The sequence below is a fragment of the Opisthorchis viverrini genome, assembly GCF_000715545.1.
Source record: "Opisthorchis viverrini unplaced genomic scaffold opera_v5_54, whole genome shotgun sequence".
NCBI classification, from domain to species: Eukaryota; Metazoa; Platyhelminthes; class Trematoda; order Opisthorchiida; family Opisthorchiidae; genus Opisthorchis; species Opisthorchis viverrini.
The window spans coordinates 82903-104177 of record NW_008751711.1 but is presented as its reverse complement, the minus strand read 5'-3'; the positions used below and the strand labels follow the sequence as shown (position 1 = coordinate 104177).

The following is a 21275-nucleotide window of genomic DNA, read 5'->3' as shown; positions in this document are numbered from 1 at the left end:
CTACTTCCTGTGTTTAGTTGGCTCTTCACAGCCTAGTCGAATAGCTGTACTACAATCCTACCTTGCTTAGTGCAGTGTTTGATTTTTGCATCTGAAAGTCAACTGAGTCTCTCTGGGCCGCAATCTCTTGAAAAAGATAACGCAACCCTTCAAGCGTTCCATTAGGCTGCTCAGGGCTCGATCAGGCTTGGTGTTGTACTGGGCTCTAGTGTTCCTGGAGGTGATCGGCTGGTGAAGAGCCCCAAAAAAGTCACCTTTTATTGATGATCCCTAAACCATTATGATTGATTCGGCCGCCGCCTAGCATGCTCATCACTTAAAATATCTGGCTTAGCGCTTCAAGGCATAATCACGGTTGTACAAGAGAAACCTGGAGTAACTTGCAGCAGCGCTTGCAACACTTAAGACATAGGAATGGGTAGAACGTACCTGGGATTTATCACGCAAAAAAATCGAGCCATAAATCTTACCGGAAATCGACTTCAATTAAAATTCTAGGCTGTTGCCATTACATACGGCAACAATTCAGATAAGAATCTGGTGTTTGAAAAATTTAAAGGTAATAGTTTTTGCAGTGCCAGCAGCCTATGCGACCTTTTGAAGCAACCAGTGTAACGGTGGATACTACCGATGAGGCATGCGAGTAGTATGTTTTTTTGTAAACCCGCTTCGCGTCTTTTGAAAAATGAGATCTGTTGCGGAATTTGCGGAGTCGCTTTGCAGCATTTGCTTGCACTCGAGTTACAGTCGATGAATATCTAAGATAGCTTAGGAAGACGCGTTCAAGAGGAGACGGACGTTCATTTTCGTAAACAAGATGCAAATTAGAACTTTGCTGCCCTGTCCAATAATCTGTAACTTTTCAGCTGGTGTTTCTCCAGTTTGCAACTCCGCAGCGGAGGCCTTCTTTCTTTTCACCAGGACAGGTCGACTAACAAATCACCTCCACCACCAAATTCGGAGATTTTCCGGTGGTGTCGACATGCGCTATATAAGCCCGTCGATCAAATGGGCAGATTGTGTGCCTGACGGTGAGTGCAGCATTGCTTTTCCGGTGATCTCATGAAATTCCCTCGTCTGACGCATGCGTGACTCATGTGACTCAACAACGCGTGTGGATGTATTATTTTACAAAAATAAAGTGCTATTGGAGTTGCGTTGCGGTGAAGGTCAGAATCCTCGTTCCAAATGGTTTTTTGCCAGATGATTCAGTCGCGTGACCACGGAAAGTCAGTGATACCCATGGGCGTTTAATAAAGTGCATACCAAGATGTGTATGATCGGCAATGGCAAATCCGAGTTCATCAGTATATGCACGGAGATTTTCGGACCAGACAACGTAATTGATCATTTGCTGTATCATGGTAGTGGCTTTGCCCATGTAAGCTAAAATTAGTAAAATTTCCAAGGAGCTCATCATTTAGTGACGCCGGTTTTTCTCACACCACGACTTGCGTCCGGAAATAGGCTTGCCACATGTTCACTTTTTAAGGAAGCGTAAATGATGGACGGCGTCGGTGGACGTAGGAATTTGGATGCCGGCCAGAAAAGGCAACCCTCTACATCCGTCACGACGACTAGTTAGTGGAACTCCACCGCCGGACAATGAGCAAAGTGGCGACCCGTGCATCTTTGGACGAAAGCCTCAAGCAGCCGGCAGGCTTTAGCAGTGTACCGGAGGAGTTGAGACGTTAGAATGTGCGTAGGTAAACAATTCTGTTCAAGTGCGAAGTCGTTCATTTGTACAATAACACAGGGCAAATCGCGCAACGTTTGCGTGAGGTAGAGCAAACTAGTAAACAGCTCAAAGTGTATTAAACACATAGAATAGATTGCAGCGTCAAGGGCTGGTCGGTCCAGTATGAAGAACGAAACCAAGACAAAATGTTTTGGGTCGGTTCCAGGGAAAACTCAATGTTGGATGTCACTCAGGGGGCCAAAGTGCTCGCAAACTTCAAGAGAGACAGCCCAAGGGACTTATGTTGCGACGATTAACGTTCGGTAGCCTGGACTTCTATGGTCATAATTTTCTCCAAGGCATCCTGGCATCCGTTCAAAGAGTAGCATTTGCTGCAAATAACGAACAGATTTATGGATTTGTTTGTAATGTACTCACCTGCTCTGCTTTGGAACAAGAACTTCGTACAGCCAAACACTGGCAGCATCAAATAGGCAACAGGGCTAAAACTGGTTAGTCTATGTGGCAACAATTACCAGATGGCTCGTTCAAGCCCAGGTAAGGCTATGAGAGTTTCAAGTATGTCCTTCGGTAAACCTCTGTGCATGACTATGTCACTCATAGTATGGGCAAAACTTGTGGGAGAAAATTAGACGTCTGCCGTGCGTTCGAGGAACTGCCTCAGACCATGGTTATTGCCGGCAGGTTAGGGGAAAATTTTACACAGCATTTTACACACCAGTGGGGAATTAATGGTGATGTCAACAAGTGATCCCTGGGCTAAATGGGTTGTTCAACACCTCCCTCATGTGGTCCAACATTGACTGGCGAATGAGATTTGTCAGGTGGCCTAATCATGTCTCCAACAGCACTTATCCATCGCGCTCCGCGCCCATCTGGGTGCTTATTATATACAACATGATAGAACGCTTATAGTCACCTGGTGTTTGGCATGAGAAACACCTGCATCCAGAACTCCTGGTATGAGGAGACTAACAGGCTTATTCGTTGGAACGTTACCCGGGGGAACTGTTCATTTCCCGATTGAAGGAAGCAGGTATGTTGTTGATATTGGGGGGTCGTTTGACTCACTTCATCAGGGCCAAAGGCGAAACATCACTTAAAAGCAGTGCCCCGGTGCTAGTGATTCAGTAAAGTTAGCAATGTGAACTAATACCGATAGAGACAGGCAGCATCAGTTAAGGTTTAAAAATCGCATATGGAAGCGCCCTGTACGCCTGCAGTTACCCACGGACTGCTCAGTAGAAACCACAAACGTTTGGTCAGATAGCAAAAAGGACGTGCATTTGATGTTGAAACAACAGCGAAAACAAAGTGAAATGGGATCGCCGGTTGGGAATGATACCTGATGAAGCAGCAACTACAACTCATTTGCGTCTGTGATTCCTTTTGTGTATGGCGGGTGACAGTGGCTACTTAGGTATTGAATCTGAAAAGTGTCTAGTATGGAAGCGCCCTGTACGCCTGCAGTTACCCACGGACTGCTCAGTAGAAACCACAAACGTTTGGTCAGATAGCAAAAAGGACGTGCATTTGATGTTGAAACAACAGCGAAAACAAAGTGAAATGGGATCGCCGGTTGGGAATGATACCTGATGAAGCAGCAACTACAACTCATTTGCGTCTATGATTCCTTTTGTGTATGGCGGGTGACAGTGGCTACCTAGATATTGAATCTCAAGAGCGTCTAGTATAAGCCCGAAAACACGTTCAGAAAGGCTGCACGGCATGATTTACGCGGAACCTAAACCAGTTAACTTTGAGGGAACGCTCTTCAACATGCAAAGATGGACCTCATATTTTTACATAATATCATTCAACTTCCGGTTGAAACTTAAGGCTGTGGTTAACTAGCTCCAACTAAACACTTCAAAATCCGGTTCACTTGATAGCTAAATGTGGATAACAGCAAGGTTAGGCTAAGAAATTCCAAGCTACCGCGCCTAGAGGGCCATGTTCGGCAAACCTACAATAACCGTGCTCCTCGGAGTAAACGTAAGAATTCTCCATTGAGTGCTCGCCAGTTTCTGTTACTCATAGATATATTCAAAGTTCCAGTGCTCTTGAAATGAACCTCATGATTCGTGGAGGCCTGCGATATTACAATTATTTTTACAAATATTGTAGTAAGAACTTGTTGGAGCTACAGACAAAAGCAATGTACTTAAAGAAAACTCATAGAAAATTGCTAACCACTTGACCACCATTGAGGAGATTTTAATTAGGCCGCCTTCTCAAAGACATAGAGCAACTGCCGAAGGATGTTTCTTGAGTTGCTGAAAACCCGCAACGATGGGAAATGCGAATATATGCCTAGGTAAGAAGACTGCACACATTTGTACATTGCAGTGCAAAAAATTAGCAGCTCCAAACCTTTATGAACAACAAGATGCAAAGGAATCTGAAAGAGAGACTAGAATTGTGAGGTTGCTTACCGTTGGGGCAACCTTGGACGGCCTTTCCAAAGGTGCGAGTTGAGGGACGATGGCATGAAACGCTAAGCTTGTGGCTTCACAACATGGATACCGGACATTTTGAACCAAGCTGCTTTGCTTCTCGATATCCTTAAATTTGTCCCCGATTCAGTTTAGATACTAATCTATTCAAATTTTGGAGTGTGTGCAGATCCTTCACTGCCATCTCGGGCGAAATCTTCCTCGCTCACCTATAAAAATTGACCCGGGTAATGTACACATTATATGATACCTAGGAACAGACTCAGTCGTACCCGTCTATTGCCCACTGGGGGAGAGGCAGATGGATTCTTTGAATCGGTATCCATTAATAAACCCAGAGTTCTACGGGTTTTAGCAACATATGCCAAAGACTCTGGACGCATCCACCACAAATTGCAACTTCAAACCACTCAAAACCAACAACCCCAATAAATCACATCACTGAGCTCATCGACGCCGAAACAGGTCAACCGCCCACAGCAGACCCTCTAACTGCCGCAGAAATCCCACGATAATTCACATATTTACGGCTTGGATCTTCGGGGTTCGTTCCGCAAGATAGAAAATGCGGCTATCTGAAACATAAATCTTTATACTGTCACCTGGAAAATAACATCAATCGGAGCACCATACGGAGCATTAATCACCTTTTCAAGCTCATCGAAATCCATCCCGCTTTTTTCACATGAACGCTTGCTACTCATCTTTTTGCACAAACGGCACCTAGTCGCACGACAATAATTTTTCATAACACCAAACTACCTGATTAGTCGGTCCTACGCCTCGGAATTCTCATCGTTCCCGGTTTTACAATTATCGTTTCATATGGCGTACTTGCAGATCAGCTATTCCGCCACTGGCTGTATTACTGCACAATCCTTGCTCCCCCCGGTTATCTCTAGCCATGTCTCTTGGTTTCATGCAGCCAGCGGTGCCCTCGAGGAATCAATTAATTCAACTGCGCCTCCAAGCACTTTTCAAAAACACGCGTTTGTCCATCCATCCTTTAGCCTCGGCTGACATGATTTCGCCGACGAGTTGAAAGTATTATCGAAATACCCGCAACGCCCACAAATTACAATTGACGACCACCTTCTCAGAACACACTCCCGCCGCCCAACCTAACGAAATCGTTAGATATTTTTGTGCTTTCCCCCGCGTGTCCCCTTCTTGAAGCACAGTGGTTTCTTATGCTCTCACTGTCTAACGCTTTATGATAGGTATCTGAAAAGCAATTATGGAAATCTCAAAAGCGATGTGCCCGTTCGTAACTTTCTCAAACCACACGGATTGTTTAGCCTAAGCTTGTTCGCTTCAGGTGCCAACTCATCCTTCTTACACATACCCTGGGGATACCTTTCTCGCTCGCTCTTATTATCCTTCCGTCCATCTCCCCTATTGAAATCGTTTTCTAGAGATATGGATCAAGCAGTATTTTATTTTTTTCTCAAGATATTTTAGTCTGACGAGTGCCCCAAATTAGTTTTGTCCATTTTTTCCCACGCTGTTGAAAAACCTTTTGCTGAAGTCCGATCCTTTCCATCTATTTTATCCACAATTAGGGTTTGCATATCTGTCAAAGTGTCCCTTCTAGTTAACCTGATTGATGGTCATGAACTTACGTGTGTTATATATGAATATATAACTCCACCCACTACCACATTCCAAAGCGCGGTCTGGGTCCTGGTAGCTAGCACCCGTGTCGAGAGGTATACTAAGTCCACAGGAGACAGGGTGGCCCCTTTGGGTTAAGCGGTCGGACACTAGCATGTTGCAGCAAGTTATGCAGAAAGGCTTAGTTGCGTACACACGTAACAACATGCAGCTGAATTCGAATTAAACAGGCTTAAGAAAGCTTTGGACTAGCAAAGAAACGAACAAAACTTTTGCTGGCCCAGAAGTGTATGGCACAACGTCCTCCACAACGTTCGTCGTCCCTCACTACACGTTGAGTGGCACAGGCGCTGAGCGCAACGACTTTCTTCCTTTTAGGTCATTACATATATCTGAATCCAGACAAGAAACCTACCGACCCTGACATACAAGTCATCGGCTCTTTTGTTTTGTGCGTATCGGGGGCATTCACCACATTACTTGCTATGAGGGAATTATCCATCCTCAACACCACTTGGAAGTTATAAGCCTCTTAATATAGGTCACCAGTAACCCTGCAGGCACAGTGGACGTTAACCTGCGTCAAACTTGCGGATGCCGGATCACTGTGTGTTAGGGAATGACTGCTGCTAGAAAGTTTTTGTGGCTACAAACATGATGAACAGTACTGCAGAGAACAGTAGGTTCTCCAATCTCCACAACACAATTAGTATCTTGTGTGCGGGCAATAATTACAAATAATAATAATAATAATTGTTCTCATCTAGGGCGTTGCATTCCATCAGACATGGTCACAGTGATGCAGCCAGAAGAAAGCCGTGCTTGATATCAGTTCTGGATGCTCAGGAATGTGCGCAAGTGCGTTAGTCACAAATATTAGGAATTTTACGACGTCGTTGAGGTCGTGCCCAAACTGGCAATCAAACTGCCCTTATCGTTGACGGCTGAAAATCACAATCATGAAGGTTTTACATCCCTAACGAAAACATATCAAACTGAGGCAAGTTCATATTGTTACACTTTGAAGACGACAGGCAATAAGCGGCGGAGAGAGACAAAACCAAAGTACTCTTCCAGGTTTGGAATAGGTAATTGTAAACTGCGGAAAATGAATGGCTAGAACAAACAATCTTAAGAAACAGCAGTATTTTAGTCATCCAGCCGGCCAAGTTAAATTGTAACTAAAAAAGATTGCTAAGGTTTCGTGACCTCCAACATCTAGGTTTACGTAGCTGACCTCCAAAAGGGTAAGTGGGGATAACCGAATGGCGAAACTCGCATTACGAATAAAAGGTAGCTATAACTTCTAGATCACGGTGTACACCGGTGCTTCATAGACTCACTGATTTGGCTATCAGAGTGGGGTCCATGGGAATAGTTCCTTGTAATAGTGGGTTGGTGCCAACGGGAGGACGCAACGCGAACAGTAATAACAGTCACTGACTTTGTGGGAGAGGGCAACAATGAAGTGCGCCGATATGGCTAAATCCAAGAGGAGGATTGGGTGGATTAGAACGAACGCGTCACTAATAAGAATGCGGCTAGGTACGCGGCTTGTTCGCATTTGCGGTGAGAATTCCAAAGTGGGAAGATCAGCCAGTCCAAATTTAAGATGTGCCGTCCTACTGAGAATGGCAGTGCCGTGCGGTGATCGCAGTGGCATACTTCCGTTTCTGGGCAGCCCTCTAATGGTCGTCCTGGTTAAGAATGCTGGACCTGGGCGTGCATTCGTTTACGCAGCAGAATCTCGGATTAAACCAGGGTAAGCATACAGGTAGAACAGCCCTGATGGAGGACCGCAGGTGGTTTAGGCTCATTCGAATGTATATGTGGATGTAAAGTACGGAACACGAAGGGCGGAGACCTAATAATTGCCAATGTCCTATTCTAACAGCAGGTTTTTTACCGTTCACCCGAATAATGCCATGGCTGTTATATGGTAGGAAGATTTTCAAGGTAAACGCACAATTTAATCAGGCATTAATTTTCCACATTTCTGGTCGTTGGCGCGTAGAATAGCCTTCCTCCGACGGTTTTTCATGCTGCATGGAATCTCCCGTTCAAAGCACATTAGACACCGCAAACGGGACACTCAGCTAGGTTCCAGGTGATTCTCACGAAAAACCAAATAAGCTTGTGAATGTGTATCACGCTTTTGGACGCTTTTTCGTGCGAGCCCTTGCACTAGCAAGATTAATGCCCCTCGCTGAGAACTCAAAGGGCAGTGCTACACCCTTTTTCTTTTGCCTTCCTGGTGAGTGAACCACAAGAACAAACCCAAGCAGGGGAGGTTGGGCGAAACCCTCGATCAGGTGTATCAATCCGCGAATCTGTAGTTCTTTGATCATATAGGGCGTTAAAGTAGCTGCTACCGAAGAGTGTATCTTTATAGTTAGTTTTTCGCGATCGTATCCTTCTAGGTCCAGAAAATTCAAATATTTATGGTGTCTTCAGAAAGAGATAAAACAAAGAGCCCTGGTAAACATTCACCGAGCCCATTAGTGATTCCAGACCTTTTCAACCTCTACCACAGGAGACGAATTTCTTGAGCAGCTGCAAAGGTATGATGGTCTGAGTCCGCGTTGCGGTCATAGGCAACCCTATTACTATCCGGAACAGTGGAAATGGGATACTAGTGCAAAAGAATCAGTTAGCTTGCGTGAGGTTAATCTGTGAAACACTAAAGAGGAAAATTCAGCGAAGAATAAGAGCGACCATGCAATTAAAGGCCGCTGGAAAACTGCTATAAATGCCATATAAGACATATACGACGCCTGAGGGCTCGGTGACAAGTCGGCGTCTCTGTGAGGCTTGATTCTGGAATTTTGCGAATCCTGCCAGTACCTAAAACCAGCACATATAAGACAGCCGTCATTCAGACTTCATCCAGCCCAAGTTAGCAGTTGATAAGTGCAAGCCTTGCGTCTACTAACCGACAGAAACCAGAAGAGTAGGTTCTGTGGTTTTCGTAGGGAGCAGAACTGCAGAATTTCGGCCGATCCAGAACCACGGTAGCCCTAAGCAAAGTCATCGCAGACAAACACGGGCATAAGTAAAACTCCGTGGGATATCGTGCCGATCGCACCAGTAAAATGTCATCCAATATGATAACGTAGACAAAGACTGGGAAAAAATCCTGACGTGACACACCTGATGTTTGTCTACGGAAACTCAAAAACCCCATGACCGCAGCAAACATAAATTTTTAAAATCGCAGTTTACCCTGACATCAACTTCCAGGACCATATCAAAGATCCGCGAAAAAATGGATTTGAGAAACATGTGGAGTATGCCAGCTTCCAAAAGCAAAATATTCGACTGTGATCCACTATGCAAATTAGACAATTTCACATAACACCAAAGTAAATCAAATCCAACCGAAACCGGCCCCATACATCAGCGTCAAGAGACGTAAAACCATAGAGATCAAACCCAATTATTACCTCTCGTTGTCCTGACCAAGCCGGCCTACTGGCGCGGTCCTTGCGAAGGCGCCGGGTTCTGTAATGTTCTCAAATTGGGATGAATGTGCTGCTACTAAACCTAAAATTGTGAACATGAACAGTTTTTTGGTGCTTCTTAATATACGCAAGGCTGTCAGCACGATTGGAAGTGAGATCGCCGTTCGTTATGACCAAAGCCACGTCAGGATCGTATCGCACGGTAGAGTATTTTGGGTGGTGGCTCACCTGCGGCCGTGCTTTTGATAATTCTAGGCTGCCTTTCAACTAATGGAAACCTGCAGTTGCTAGGATCATAACCGCGTGGCGGTCCGTTACTCCCATTCTGGTCGGTGGCTTACCGTACCACCAGAATATAGTGGTGCATACAAACGAAAATGGCTGTAATTGTAAATAACGTTGTGAACACAAAGTTTCTGAAAGTAGTCAGAATCTTCGTGGCAGACTGAAAACCCCCAAGCTAAAACTGATTAGCCCATATTAGCCCATATTAGCCCATGATTAGCCCATATTTTGACCAACGGCGGCGCACATGATTGACCCATGGCCGCTTTAAAACTGATAACCCAAAATAGCCCATATTAGCCCATGATTAGCCCATATTTTGACCAACGGCGGCGCACATGATTGACCCATGGCCGCTTTACGACGTATCCACCTGTTATTTTTAGCATATTCGGACCATATGCGTTTGTCTCTCCGCACTTCCGTGATTTCACGCCTGGGCTCTGTATAATATATCTTAACTACCTCAGATCTCTCAATGGCTGCAAACGTGAGCCTACTGGATGATGTTTTTATTTCCAAGTGACGTGGAAAATAGTGTACGTATGTTTCTCAACAGAGCTTGATTCCATACTGGTCACAGGAGTCTTTGATAAAATGCCCCGGGAGGGACGCGTTTCCATAAAAATACCTCACGTTTTATCTGCAGCACTGAAGGCAGGAGACAGTCAAAAATAACTGAAAGAGAATTTTCAATCTCACGGGTGAGCTTGTTGAGTCAGTTTTCCTAGCGTCCCTGTTGGAGAGAAAGTCTCACGAGATTGACCTCCAGTTTGGTGGAAGCGAAAGAAGATCTGACCTGCGCCGAACTCATTCAGCGACTTAATCTCGTCACGGCCGCCTGTTAGAATAAACGTGTCATAAAGTGAGTAAATACACTTCAAACCGTTGGCTGTCGACTCCATGTATCAAAATTGTCAGAGATGTTTTTTCAGAGGTTTATTAATGCACCGACAGTAATAATAATGATAACAATAATGTTTTTTTTAACTTGTGATTGAGGCACGATCGGGTGACTCAATAAACTTCTCTGATAGTCCAAGCTGTTATTCTACGGACCGTCTAATGACGCAAAATGAGGAGCTGGCGTGTTGCAGGGATAGCTCTTTTAGTTTGAATGGGCATGCTTTCACACGGCTTTGTTAAATCAAAAACATTTCCAGCTAACAGAGGTTGTTCTGGAGTTTAGAACGGTTCTAGACATACTCGTTTTTACTCAGTAGGATATAAGCTAGTACAGAAGCACCTATTGTTGAAGCCGCCATCAAGCAGTTATTGTTTTACATCCTAGTCTGTGTGCAGGAGCTTGTCGCCGTTTTTTCCATTGTAGACAGTGGAAATAAAACTACGGTCTTGCGACGACTAAAATTAATACTAATAATAAATAATGCTAATATGTATTTCAGGTAGTTGCTGTGTGGAATAACCTCCATCCCACGGTTGTCCGCGCTTCATCAAGAGCCCAGTTTAAATCACTATTAGACACATTTTCATGCAATTCCTCATGCTGGCAGGCTGTGTCCCGTGATGAGAACTTGAGGGGCAGTGCTAACCCATTTTTTCGCTTGTGTCTTCCAGATGAAAGGCAACCCCTGAATGACAGGAATGAAACCGACCCGGGAAACTTTCGTGAAAGCCTCGATCCGGTATATTAAGTGACTTCTCAAAAGCATTTGATAGGGTTCCACACGTCCCGCTGCCCCACAAACTCCAGTCTTACGGGATTCAAGGTAAAATCCTTCGCTGGATCAAGGCGTTACTATCAGACAGATCGTTCCAAGTGAGAATAGGCTCGACCTATTCCTCTCCAGCGCCGGTCTCTATTGGAGTTCCTCAAGGCTCCGTCTTGGGACCATTCCTGTTTCTGATCTACGTCAAAGACCTCCCAGATGTTCTTGCAAGTCCATATCTACTTTTTGCGGACGACTTGAAATCCTGGAGTTCCAATGCCAGTGCCTTCCAAATGGATGTAGACGCTGCAAAGCAGTGGTCGTTGGGCTGGCACCTTCCTCTGAATGACAAAAAGGGCGTCCATATGTCGTTTGGAGGAGACTCAGCGAATGCCTTTGTTATGCATGGTGAAAAAGGACCAGAAAACTTCACGAGGATAGATGCCAAAAAGGATTTGGGCACCTGGGTCTCCTCAAACTTTTCCTTCTCTTTGCACCATGAGAAATCGGCCCAAAAGGCCTTCCCCATTTTACGGATGCTCCGACACACCTTCTCCCGTATTACTCGCATGGACTTCCAAATGCTCTATGGGGCCCACGTTAGACCGCTCCTGGAATACGCCAACCAAGTTGTCTACTCAAAACGCACGAAAGACGTCACCCTCATTGAGAATGTCCAGCGAGCCGCCACGAGAATGGTTGCCGGCCACAAATCCGTAGACTACGAAACGCTTCTCGAGATACTTGATATCTTTCCCTTGGAGTACCGTCGCCTCCAAGGGGACCCAATTCTTACTTATGCCCTGTTTGAACAAAGCTTGGCAAACAGGCTTTTTACCGTTGAACCAGTAAACACCTGGCGGGGACATATTAAGAAAATTTTCACTCTGAGAGCACATACATTCATTAGGCAAAATTTTTTCTCATTTCGGGTAGTAGGTGCGTGGAATGACCTTCCCCCAGCGGTTGTTCACGCTCCTTCTAGAACCCAGTTTAAAGCACTATTAGACACTTATTTATACGAATCCCCGCGCTGACAATCATACTGCCCCGCGTTGAGAACATAAAGAGCAGTGCTACACCTTTTTTCCCCTTGTGCCTTTCAGGTGAACGACAGCCACTGACCGACAAGAACAAAAGCAACCCGGAAAACTTCGGCAAAGGCCTCGATCCTGTGTATCAATCCGTGAATCCGTGAATCCGTGAACACGTGAAACACATTGTTCCAATTTCACACCCAAATGTCCGGTGCCCTGAGCCAACCTCTGCAAACGTATTAACACAAGCGTATATGTATTTTGGTTACAGGAGTCCCAAGGAGCAGAGGATCTGCGTGCTGGAGGGCGAGACGCGGAGCCAAAACTGCCTCATACCGACTAACTCGTATCCTGACCAATCAGTTCACGCCTCTGTTTGGTCCGCTGACAACCCACCACATGTCTGTCTGACCGACGTGATGTTCGGTTGTTTGGAACGACTGGCCTCCGTACAGCGCTCCAGTTAATATTGAGTACGTCAGATTCGCCACTGGAGTACGCAAGCTTCATTACTCCAATTTTTCGTGGCTTGCAGTAGGACACTTGAACTATCTGGGCGGCGCTGCTGTGAAGACTAGTGCTCCAAGACCAGAACTGAGACATTGTTGTACGGCGGTAGACGCAACTGAGGCACGGCATGACACATTGAACTGCTTCTGGAACTACTGGCTACATTGGAACTATGTATAGTGACCAGCTTCAATGGGGGAGACACGAGCGGCCATTGTCCAGCAAATTCATGAAGCTGATGTGGTGTTCACTCGAGACAAACCGTCGTGCAGTCGAGCAGACGGGAAGCTACCCAAAAGAATTTGGCGGTTTCTGGGAATTAGTTTATAGTGGAACATACGGAAACAGGCCGGGATACTGAGACTCGCCCTGTAGAAGAAAAATGTACTATTTAACTACGTGGTCACCGCCGAAAAAACGAGCTAATCTTTACCTCCCTGAGGGACAGAAATGAGGATCCCACGAGTGACTCAACTGTTGTATATGAAGCCCACATAGAACATTGTGCAGAACTGAATTCTGCCTTAGTGTCCATCACATTTAACCTTTGCAAGGCGTAACTACGAAAGTCTGACCAACTTCACAGCTGAACATATTCGTCAGCTCTTGCACAAGACGAATCTCTCCAGCACGTTGGGGCCAGGTGTGATCTGTCCAAGGATCCTGAAGGAAATATTGCTTGCATTGGCAAAATGCCAGTCGCTCGACGAAGACGAACCTCCCCTCTACTTGAAAGAAATCTATTTTCACGCCATTCTAAATCTGGTGACAGCGTATCGCCCGGCAGCTACAGGCCTAATAACCTCACTGGCACGTCATATAAGATGCTGGAATGCAATCTGAAGCAATTTATCTCAAATAACCGCACTTCCAACAATTCGATATCCCAAAATGTTCTTGCCTGACCAATGTCCCTGTATTAATGAATAGCCTGACCCAAGCGATAGACGAAGGTCTCATTGGACGCCACATTTTTCGACTTCGCAAAAGTATTCTTTTGAGTCCCACACGTTTCACTGCTCCACAAACTCTATTCTTATGGGGTTCAAGGAGGATTGAGGCTTTCCTGTCAGGTAGAACTTTCCGAGTAAATAGCGGCTCAACCTACGCTTTTTCTGCACCGTTCTCCATTCAAGTTCCTCAATGCTCTTTTTTGTAACCATTCCCCTTTCTGATCTAAGTCAAAGACCTCTGAGACGCGCTCTCAAGTCCGTGTCTACTTATTGTGGACGGCCTATAATCCTGGAGTTTCAGCGTCCTCCAAATGGATGTCGACGCTACAAGTGAGTAGTCACTGGACTGGTACCTTCCTTTGAATGACGGAAAGTGCGTCCAGATATCTTTCGGAAGGGAATCAGCGAACGCCTTTGGTGTGTATGGAGAATAAAACTGAATGTGCCAGAAGACGTAATGAAGATAAATAGTTATGTGGCGTTTGTCAACCATGTCCTTCTAATTCCACATTGAAAAGGCGCTCGTCACTCTACGGATGATTCGGCTAGACGGCTCAGTAGTTAAAACGCGAATTTACTGAGCAGAACTTCCGTCGTTCGGACCCATCTGCACTCGACTTCCTTTGTCTAGGCTTGGGCAAACTTCGTGCCTTCTTTCTTTGGCATGGCAGCTAGGTATTGAAGTGGTGTTACAGCTGAACGACGGATGTTTCGGCGCACTTTCCTTTTGTTACTCGAATGGAAATCCAAATACTCTGTGGGACCTGCGTCAGACCACTTCTAGGGTACACGAATCAGGTTGTCTTCTCAGGAGGCAAGATGGATTTAGACCTTATTGGGAGTGCCCAACGGGCTGTCATGAAATACGTCTCGAGGTGTTTGCACTCAATCCACTGGAGTATCGTTGCCTTCGGGGGCCTAACGCTTACTAATGCCTCGTCAGAACAAGGTTTAGACAAGTTTTTCACCGGTAAGTAACACATGGTAAGTAAAATTTTAAGCTCAGAGTGTTCACTTTTATTATATAGCAATCTTTCTTATTTCGGCTAGTTCGTGCAGTCTAAACTTCCACTGACGGTTGTCCACGCTGCATGTAGAACTTAGTCCAAAGCACTTGTGGGTGCTTTTCATGTAAGTTATCGAGCTTGCAAACCTACAGCCCAGTACTTAAGACCGGTGCAACATTCTTTTTCGCTTGCGTCTTGCAGGCGAACGGGAGCCGCTGATCAACAAGGACAAGTTCAGCACGGCGAGCTTGTGCGAAGGTTTTAATCGTGTGTATCAATGCGCGGATTCGTGAAGTGAGATACTTCAGGGCCTCTAGTGTATTCCTGCAGTCTTGTTTCGGATAAGCCGGGGTTGTCACGGCTCCACAAAACACTGACGTGTACTAGAACCGGTTTTCTAACTGCTCTTCTACCGGTAACGTCTTGGGTTTCCTTGTATGTTTCTTATGCACTACCTGAAAACTGTTGAGCATCACGACAGCGCCCAAACGTCTCGTGATGTCCTTCATACCTTTATGCCACGTGAAAGGGTGGCCATTTATCTGCTTCGCCACTTTGAATTGGGCACGGATTGAAGCACTCCCTTCGGTACACGATAGTTCTGTTGCTGCGCATTCTTCACTGGAAGTCCGCGTTGCGCAAACGAAAACTCGCGTTCTGATTGTCTCGTCACGGAGCAATGCTTCTGGGACAATGGTTGTCGAACACCCGAAGACGTCTGAGTTCTGCTGCTCGAAAAAGCCAAATTTCATTGCCCTGCAGCAAAAAGGCCCGCACTGTAGCCTGGTAGACACGTCCCTTGAGATTCAGGGATACACCCCTTTGACGCCATAGGTGTCTCATATTAGCGAACGCCATCCGAGCCTTGGAGATCCATGAATTGACCTCATCTTTCACACCACAGTCGTAACGCTCCACAGTCTCGAGTACCTCTCCCTGGATTGTAAGTAGCGCGTTCAGCAAATGAATGTCAACGAGCCTGGTCTTACACATTGTGGGTGCGGGATACATACCAAAGGACAGGATGGCTTTTATCCAAAAACACCTGCGTTTTTTCCCTCCTCTTCAAAGACGGGAACGATGTCATCTGCATATTCTAGATCGACAAAGCTCCGTCGGCCTATGTTAGCACCGGGGTATTGAAGACTTTCTAGCCTTCGTCTCATCGATCGCGAAATTGAATGGGAGTGGAAAGAGTCGGCACCCCTGACAGAAGCCTCTTTGTGTATGGAAGCTCTAAGAGAGCTCTCCGTAAACTCACACTTTCGGAAGTCTGGGAATACTAGGAATACTAGGATGTCAAGGACAACAGTCCGGTCGACTAAGTCGAATATGCCTTGGAAATCCAGAAATACTAGTATTCTGGGTCGCTTATGCGCATGGTATTGTTATGGCACCTAACAGAATGTGAAGACGTATTCAACACAACCCCTACCTTGCAGCTCTCGAGTCAGTGTTTCATGAGTCACCATAAGGCGATGAAGAACAAGTGACGGCAATAGTCTCGTTTTGACCGCACTCACTACGAGCCCCTCTATTGAAAATGGGCACTGTCTGTTACAATATCATTTTCCCACATACAGGCGAACATATCGGACAAGCGCTAACTGAGGACTTCACCTCCCATCTTTGAACAATGCGAGTGGGAAGTCATCCGAACCAGGAGTTCGGTGACGCTTGTGAGAACGTATGCAATCTGGAGGGGTTTCCACGTTCACTGTCCACGGTTCTACTTCAGTTTTAGTAGGTGGTAGCTTGTGGCCACGATAATTGTTGTTTAAGATATTCGGCCCACCGGTCGAGGCGTTATTCTTCATTAAAGATACTAGCTGAAGTCCGATCCGTGTTATTTTGGTCCACAAGCTGTTCCCGGGGCCGGTCGCAGGAAATAATCTTCAGGCGTCCTCTACTTTCAGGACGTCTTCCATTTGCTTAGACTTTCTACTCCACCAAACTTCACAGTCGGCTTGCACGCTCACTTTCACTTGACGTCTGATATTTCGTCGGGCCAAGTTATGTTCGGAATGGGCGGGATAATTCTCCAATACTTAAACAGTGCCACTATTCTGTCTTATATCTAGTGCTTGGATGGGCCTGGTAGAGTTGTGCCAAGGGTGAAATTCCCAGCACCGTGCAAAGATGTGGCGATGCTGCCCCAGTATGAGTTGGCGTCCGATGGTGGAGCATTTGGAAGCGACTCCAGAAAACGGTTCTGGTAAATTCTTCTTACATCCGGAACGATACGTCTGCATATTCCAGACAACGTTTTTCTCAGAAGCTATTTGAACATCAGGGTTTTGAAGAACCAGTGTTTCTATCTCGTCGATCACAATGGATAGAGTGGGCACCGTTGACGGATACGTTTTGGACAGAGAAGCTTCTGGAGAACTCTCCGAATGCCCACACGGCCGCATATATGCAAATACAAAGGACCTTTTTGTTTACTAACTTCCGGCTTAGTTCTTTCTATGAACGTATGTTAGGGAGAACTGACTGTTCAACCGAATCGAATGAGTCATAGAGATCCAGGAATAGAGGTAGCCCGCTTCTAAGGGCATTTTAGTCAACTCACATCGATGATGCTGTGTTGCGATGGTTCCTTGAAGACCAGCAGTAGACTTGTGATATCCTGGTCGGAAAGCACACTGTCGCACTATAGGTTTAAGTCGCGTACTGCGGAATGAGCAACGTTCTTGAACCATAGGTCTCCATCGGTAGCTTATAGCCACATGATCCGAATAGACTCAGTGTTGATCTGCATTCGGTGGCTGCTGTCGCAGTGAAAGAACATCCGGAGGCAGCACACGACTGTTGTTGTTGTCGGTGGTAAGCATCGACTTCAATTCGACCACTCAGACATCAATGCTCGTGATTCAGCCGACCCAATTGGGCATCCACAACGACGATAATGTAGGTATATTTCGGTTGATGCACCCGGAGACTTACAACTGACTTTCAGATCCGGTGGCACATGGTTAAAAACCAGAGCCAAGCACTTCGTAGGTGAAATAACACTGACAATGAGACAGACACACCACCGTGTTCCGAAAGCTTCTTGGCTACACTAGTGCTGGTGCAAAGAAAGTGTGAGATAAACCGGGCCTCGCTAGAGATAAAAGTTTTGGTTTCCTGTATCCATATAACTGGTAGACTTACAAGTTAACTGACATCCGCAGCACCGAGAGAAAAGCGCCGCAGGATGTTCAACATCTCGGAATACGAAGGTCACGCATGAGATTTGAAATTAAAATTAAGGAGATATACCACCGGATCTAATGGACAGGACACCTGTGGTAAAGACTGTTGACGGGCTTGCCTGGCGACATAAATCTAGAGTCTATCAGCCAGCTTTTTTATGCTGAAAGCAGGCCAATGCACACTTCTATGCGGTAATCGGAATAGCCCAGTTATCAAGGCGCTGACTACTATCTGGATTGTCTGTGGTTCGTATTCCAGCTGTTGCTTTTCGGCCACTTTCATCCTTGGGAAATGCAGTGATATCTTAATCATCGTTGTTCCTGCTAGCTACCTAACAGCTTTGCAACAAAACGATACTATAGTTAACGGTTGGATTTTGTATCTTACTACCCTCACGCGTGTTTCTTCTTCCTTCCAGCATACCATATAATCTCCACGTTTTCTACCCTATCCCTCCTACCGTCTTCTCAGCATGGAAGACCAGGTAGGGTCTGAGGTGAAAGCTATTAATCCTTTTCGATAGCAAATGCCTTGCTGGTATTACACTCGGGAGGAACTGCAAAAAACTCCATCCTTTTACGATCATATCGATCCAGAGACTGAGGCTCGCTACCGGCGTGAAGGCGCTCGTTTTCTGTTCGACGTAAGCAGTAAGCTCAATCTGCGTTACGACACCTGTGCCACCGCTATCGTATTCTTCCATCGGTTTTACATGTTTCACTCATTCAAGGCATTCCCACGCTACGTAAGTGGTTTTCATTAACTTCTTTCGAACCATCAACTGAAGGTAACTGCATCGTGTTGTCTCATGCTGGCGGGGAAAGTAGAGGAGACTCCAAAGAAAGTTAGGGACATTGTAAAGACCGCCCGACTACTGTTGCCCGAGGCGATTTTTGAACAGTTCGGCTCGGACCCTAGAGTAAATAGAATTTCCTTCTTTCTTCATCTTAGATTTTAGGAAGAAGTTATGGCCTATGAACGAGTGCTACTCAAAACAATTAAATTTGACTTGCAAGTGTCACACCCTTATTCCTACTTGTTGCAGTTTGTGAAACGGATCAAAGGTAACTCTTATTTCTGGTGTTCGCTTTTCTTCTCATGTCACAAACTGAGGTGTTTTCTGAATCGCATTTTCACGATTACTGAGGGACAGTGTACTGAAAATCGATGTGTGTTCTTGCTGGACGATAACTGAGGTGCTGTTTTCATGTATTCTCTATAAAATCATCCTACGATGCTCCTTAGGGCTTTCCCTTCCGCATCACCTGCATCTCGAACTCGTTGTCACTAAGTGGTTTGTTGGGCACAATCGGCTCAAGGGAAGTTAGATCTTGACCTGAAATCGAAGAGTTAAAGTATCATAATCTACCAAACAGTCGCACTGGTATTTTCAGTGTCCCCCGTTAGGAACTTCAAGTAGCTAATCGGTTAGGGCACGAACTCGCTGACCAGGAGGTCCGTGGTTCAAACTCACGCTGTGCATCTTCATTGGTCCTGTATAGGCTAGGGCATCCTGAAAGTATCTCATCCCTCGTACTTTCTTCGGGTGGCATGGCATCTAGACACTGAAAGGGTGTTACATCTGAACGAAGGAGGTATGTCTCAGTATGGAAACTGTCATCCTTGATCCGTGGCTACGTTGAGCTCGATACCTCACATTTTCCCATTCCGGATAGTCCAGATCATTCGAAATGGTACTTAACGGAAATCCATATCGCAGCTTTATACACCTGGCTTTCTAACCTGAAGAGGTTATCTTGACTGTTATCGTCGTTATCGTCATCGGAGACAACGGCATCAATATTGGCACTGATGCTCCATTGTCATGCAATCCAAAAGTCTACTTATTAACTTAAAAGTAAACATAAAAGAGTGGATGGGTACTTGCCTATTTAGCGCATTCTAGGGTGTCCACATCTCCAAGCGCCCAATCAGACGATCTAGGAAGGAAATGATAGCACGAACACCGCTGACATCGAATAGTTGCCATTTGTTGCCTGGTCCCCAGCCAGGTGCACTGGAGGGAGGCACAGAGACTCCATCCTGGAAGGTAGACTGTACCCACTGCACCCGAACTCTCCGTGATCTCTCTCACACTGCCAATCCACGCATCGTTCACCTCAAAGTTTGTGTCATTTTGCAGGAAACGGTGACCCGGCCTGCGTAACACATGGCCGAGCCATGCGTTTTCCACGACTGAAGGACTAGAATGAAACGAGGGGAGTCTGGTGATGCCTGTGTTAGACTAGGACTCTATGTGGATTTTTTCACTATTCCTCACTCAACATTGTTTTCTGCAGTTTCGTCGCTGAGTGCCACAACACAATGTGCATAGACACATACTTTAAGATGCATGCGCAGTTGACTCAAGCCCGCCACTTGTGGTGTGCGCAGTCGAAAACCGTCACTACCGTACTGGTTGTGTACGCTTCAAGCATTCCAAAACAAGCTGGATGGGTTTTCCTTTATTATTTTCAATCAATCATAAGCAGATAACGTTTGTTTACAGGAATTTATTGTGAAATACGCTATACAAACGAAATTTCATGAATCTAAAAAGCGGTCCACCGTATTTTGAAGTAAAACTAGATGTTCGAATTGTCCGCAGCTAGCGTGCCCGTCTTTTGCAGCAACTCGTCAATGCGCGACTACATATAGATAAAATTAATGTGACGTTGCCTAATTCAAATACACGAGGAGGCTTAGGAATGCGAGTGAAACCTCATCGGAGACTCATTGTATCTCCAGCGAATTAAGTATAGATTGTATCCTACTGTGATACCACCATCAAGCTACTTGTCACCCGCGAGGGACTTTACTCCACCTAACCAACTCATCTCGGTTACCCGATTAAGCCCACCCACTAACCTATGGCATCATCAGCAACAGCAAGTCTTTTGCTGTGACCTATCTGTTCGCCTCACTTTTCTCCCCTTCCGCCAATCTCCGTTTATAATTTCTCCTTTCTTTTTTGCATGCAAGGTAACCAAGAAAAATTGAAGGAACTCGTCCAAATGTCCTGGTCATTCATCAACGACAGTCTGGCCACCACACTTTGTCTCCAGTGGGAACCGGAGATTGTAGCTTGCGCCGTTCTCTACCTGGCTACCCGCATGAGCAAGTACACTATCGAAGATTGGGAGGGTCGCCAACCTGGACTACGTTGGTGGGAGAGTTTTGTCGAGGGTATGAGTACTGAGGTAAGCACTCGGGTAACTTCTCAGCACCGTAACTTGGCTGGGTTTCTAAGTTCCCACTGAGTTTCGCCCGTCGCGTAGGTAACCCGCAACATTGTTACCGCGTAACTTCGAAGTTAGTCTCAGTCCCATTGTTGATGGTGCAAGCCTGATATATATATATATATATATATATATATATATATATA

General features: G+C 45.7%; 1 protein-coding gene across 1 annotated transcript in view; it reads left to right on the top strand.

Annotated features, from left to right (window-relative positions):
* Nucleotides 1–18424: 18424 nt before the first annotated feature.
* The window catches only part of T265_03710 (hypothetical protein), a gene marked incomplete at both ends in the record, with an annotated part of 17108 nt that continues 14257 nt past the window's right edge, over nucleotides 18425–21275 (top strand). Inside the window, 2 exons of the mRNA XM_009168257.1 lie at nucleotides 18425–18954; nucleotides 20873–21090. Of these exons, the coding sequence (XP_009166521.1) occupies nucleotides 18858–18954; nucleotides 20873–21090 (315 nt within the window). The remainder of the gene's footprint in view (nucleotides 18955–20872; nucleotides 21091–21275) is intronic.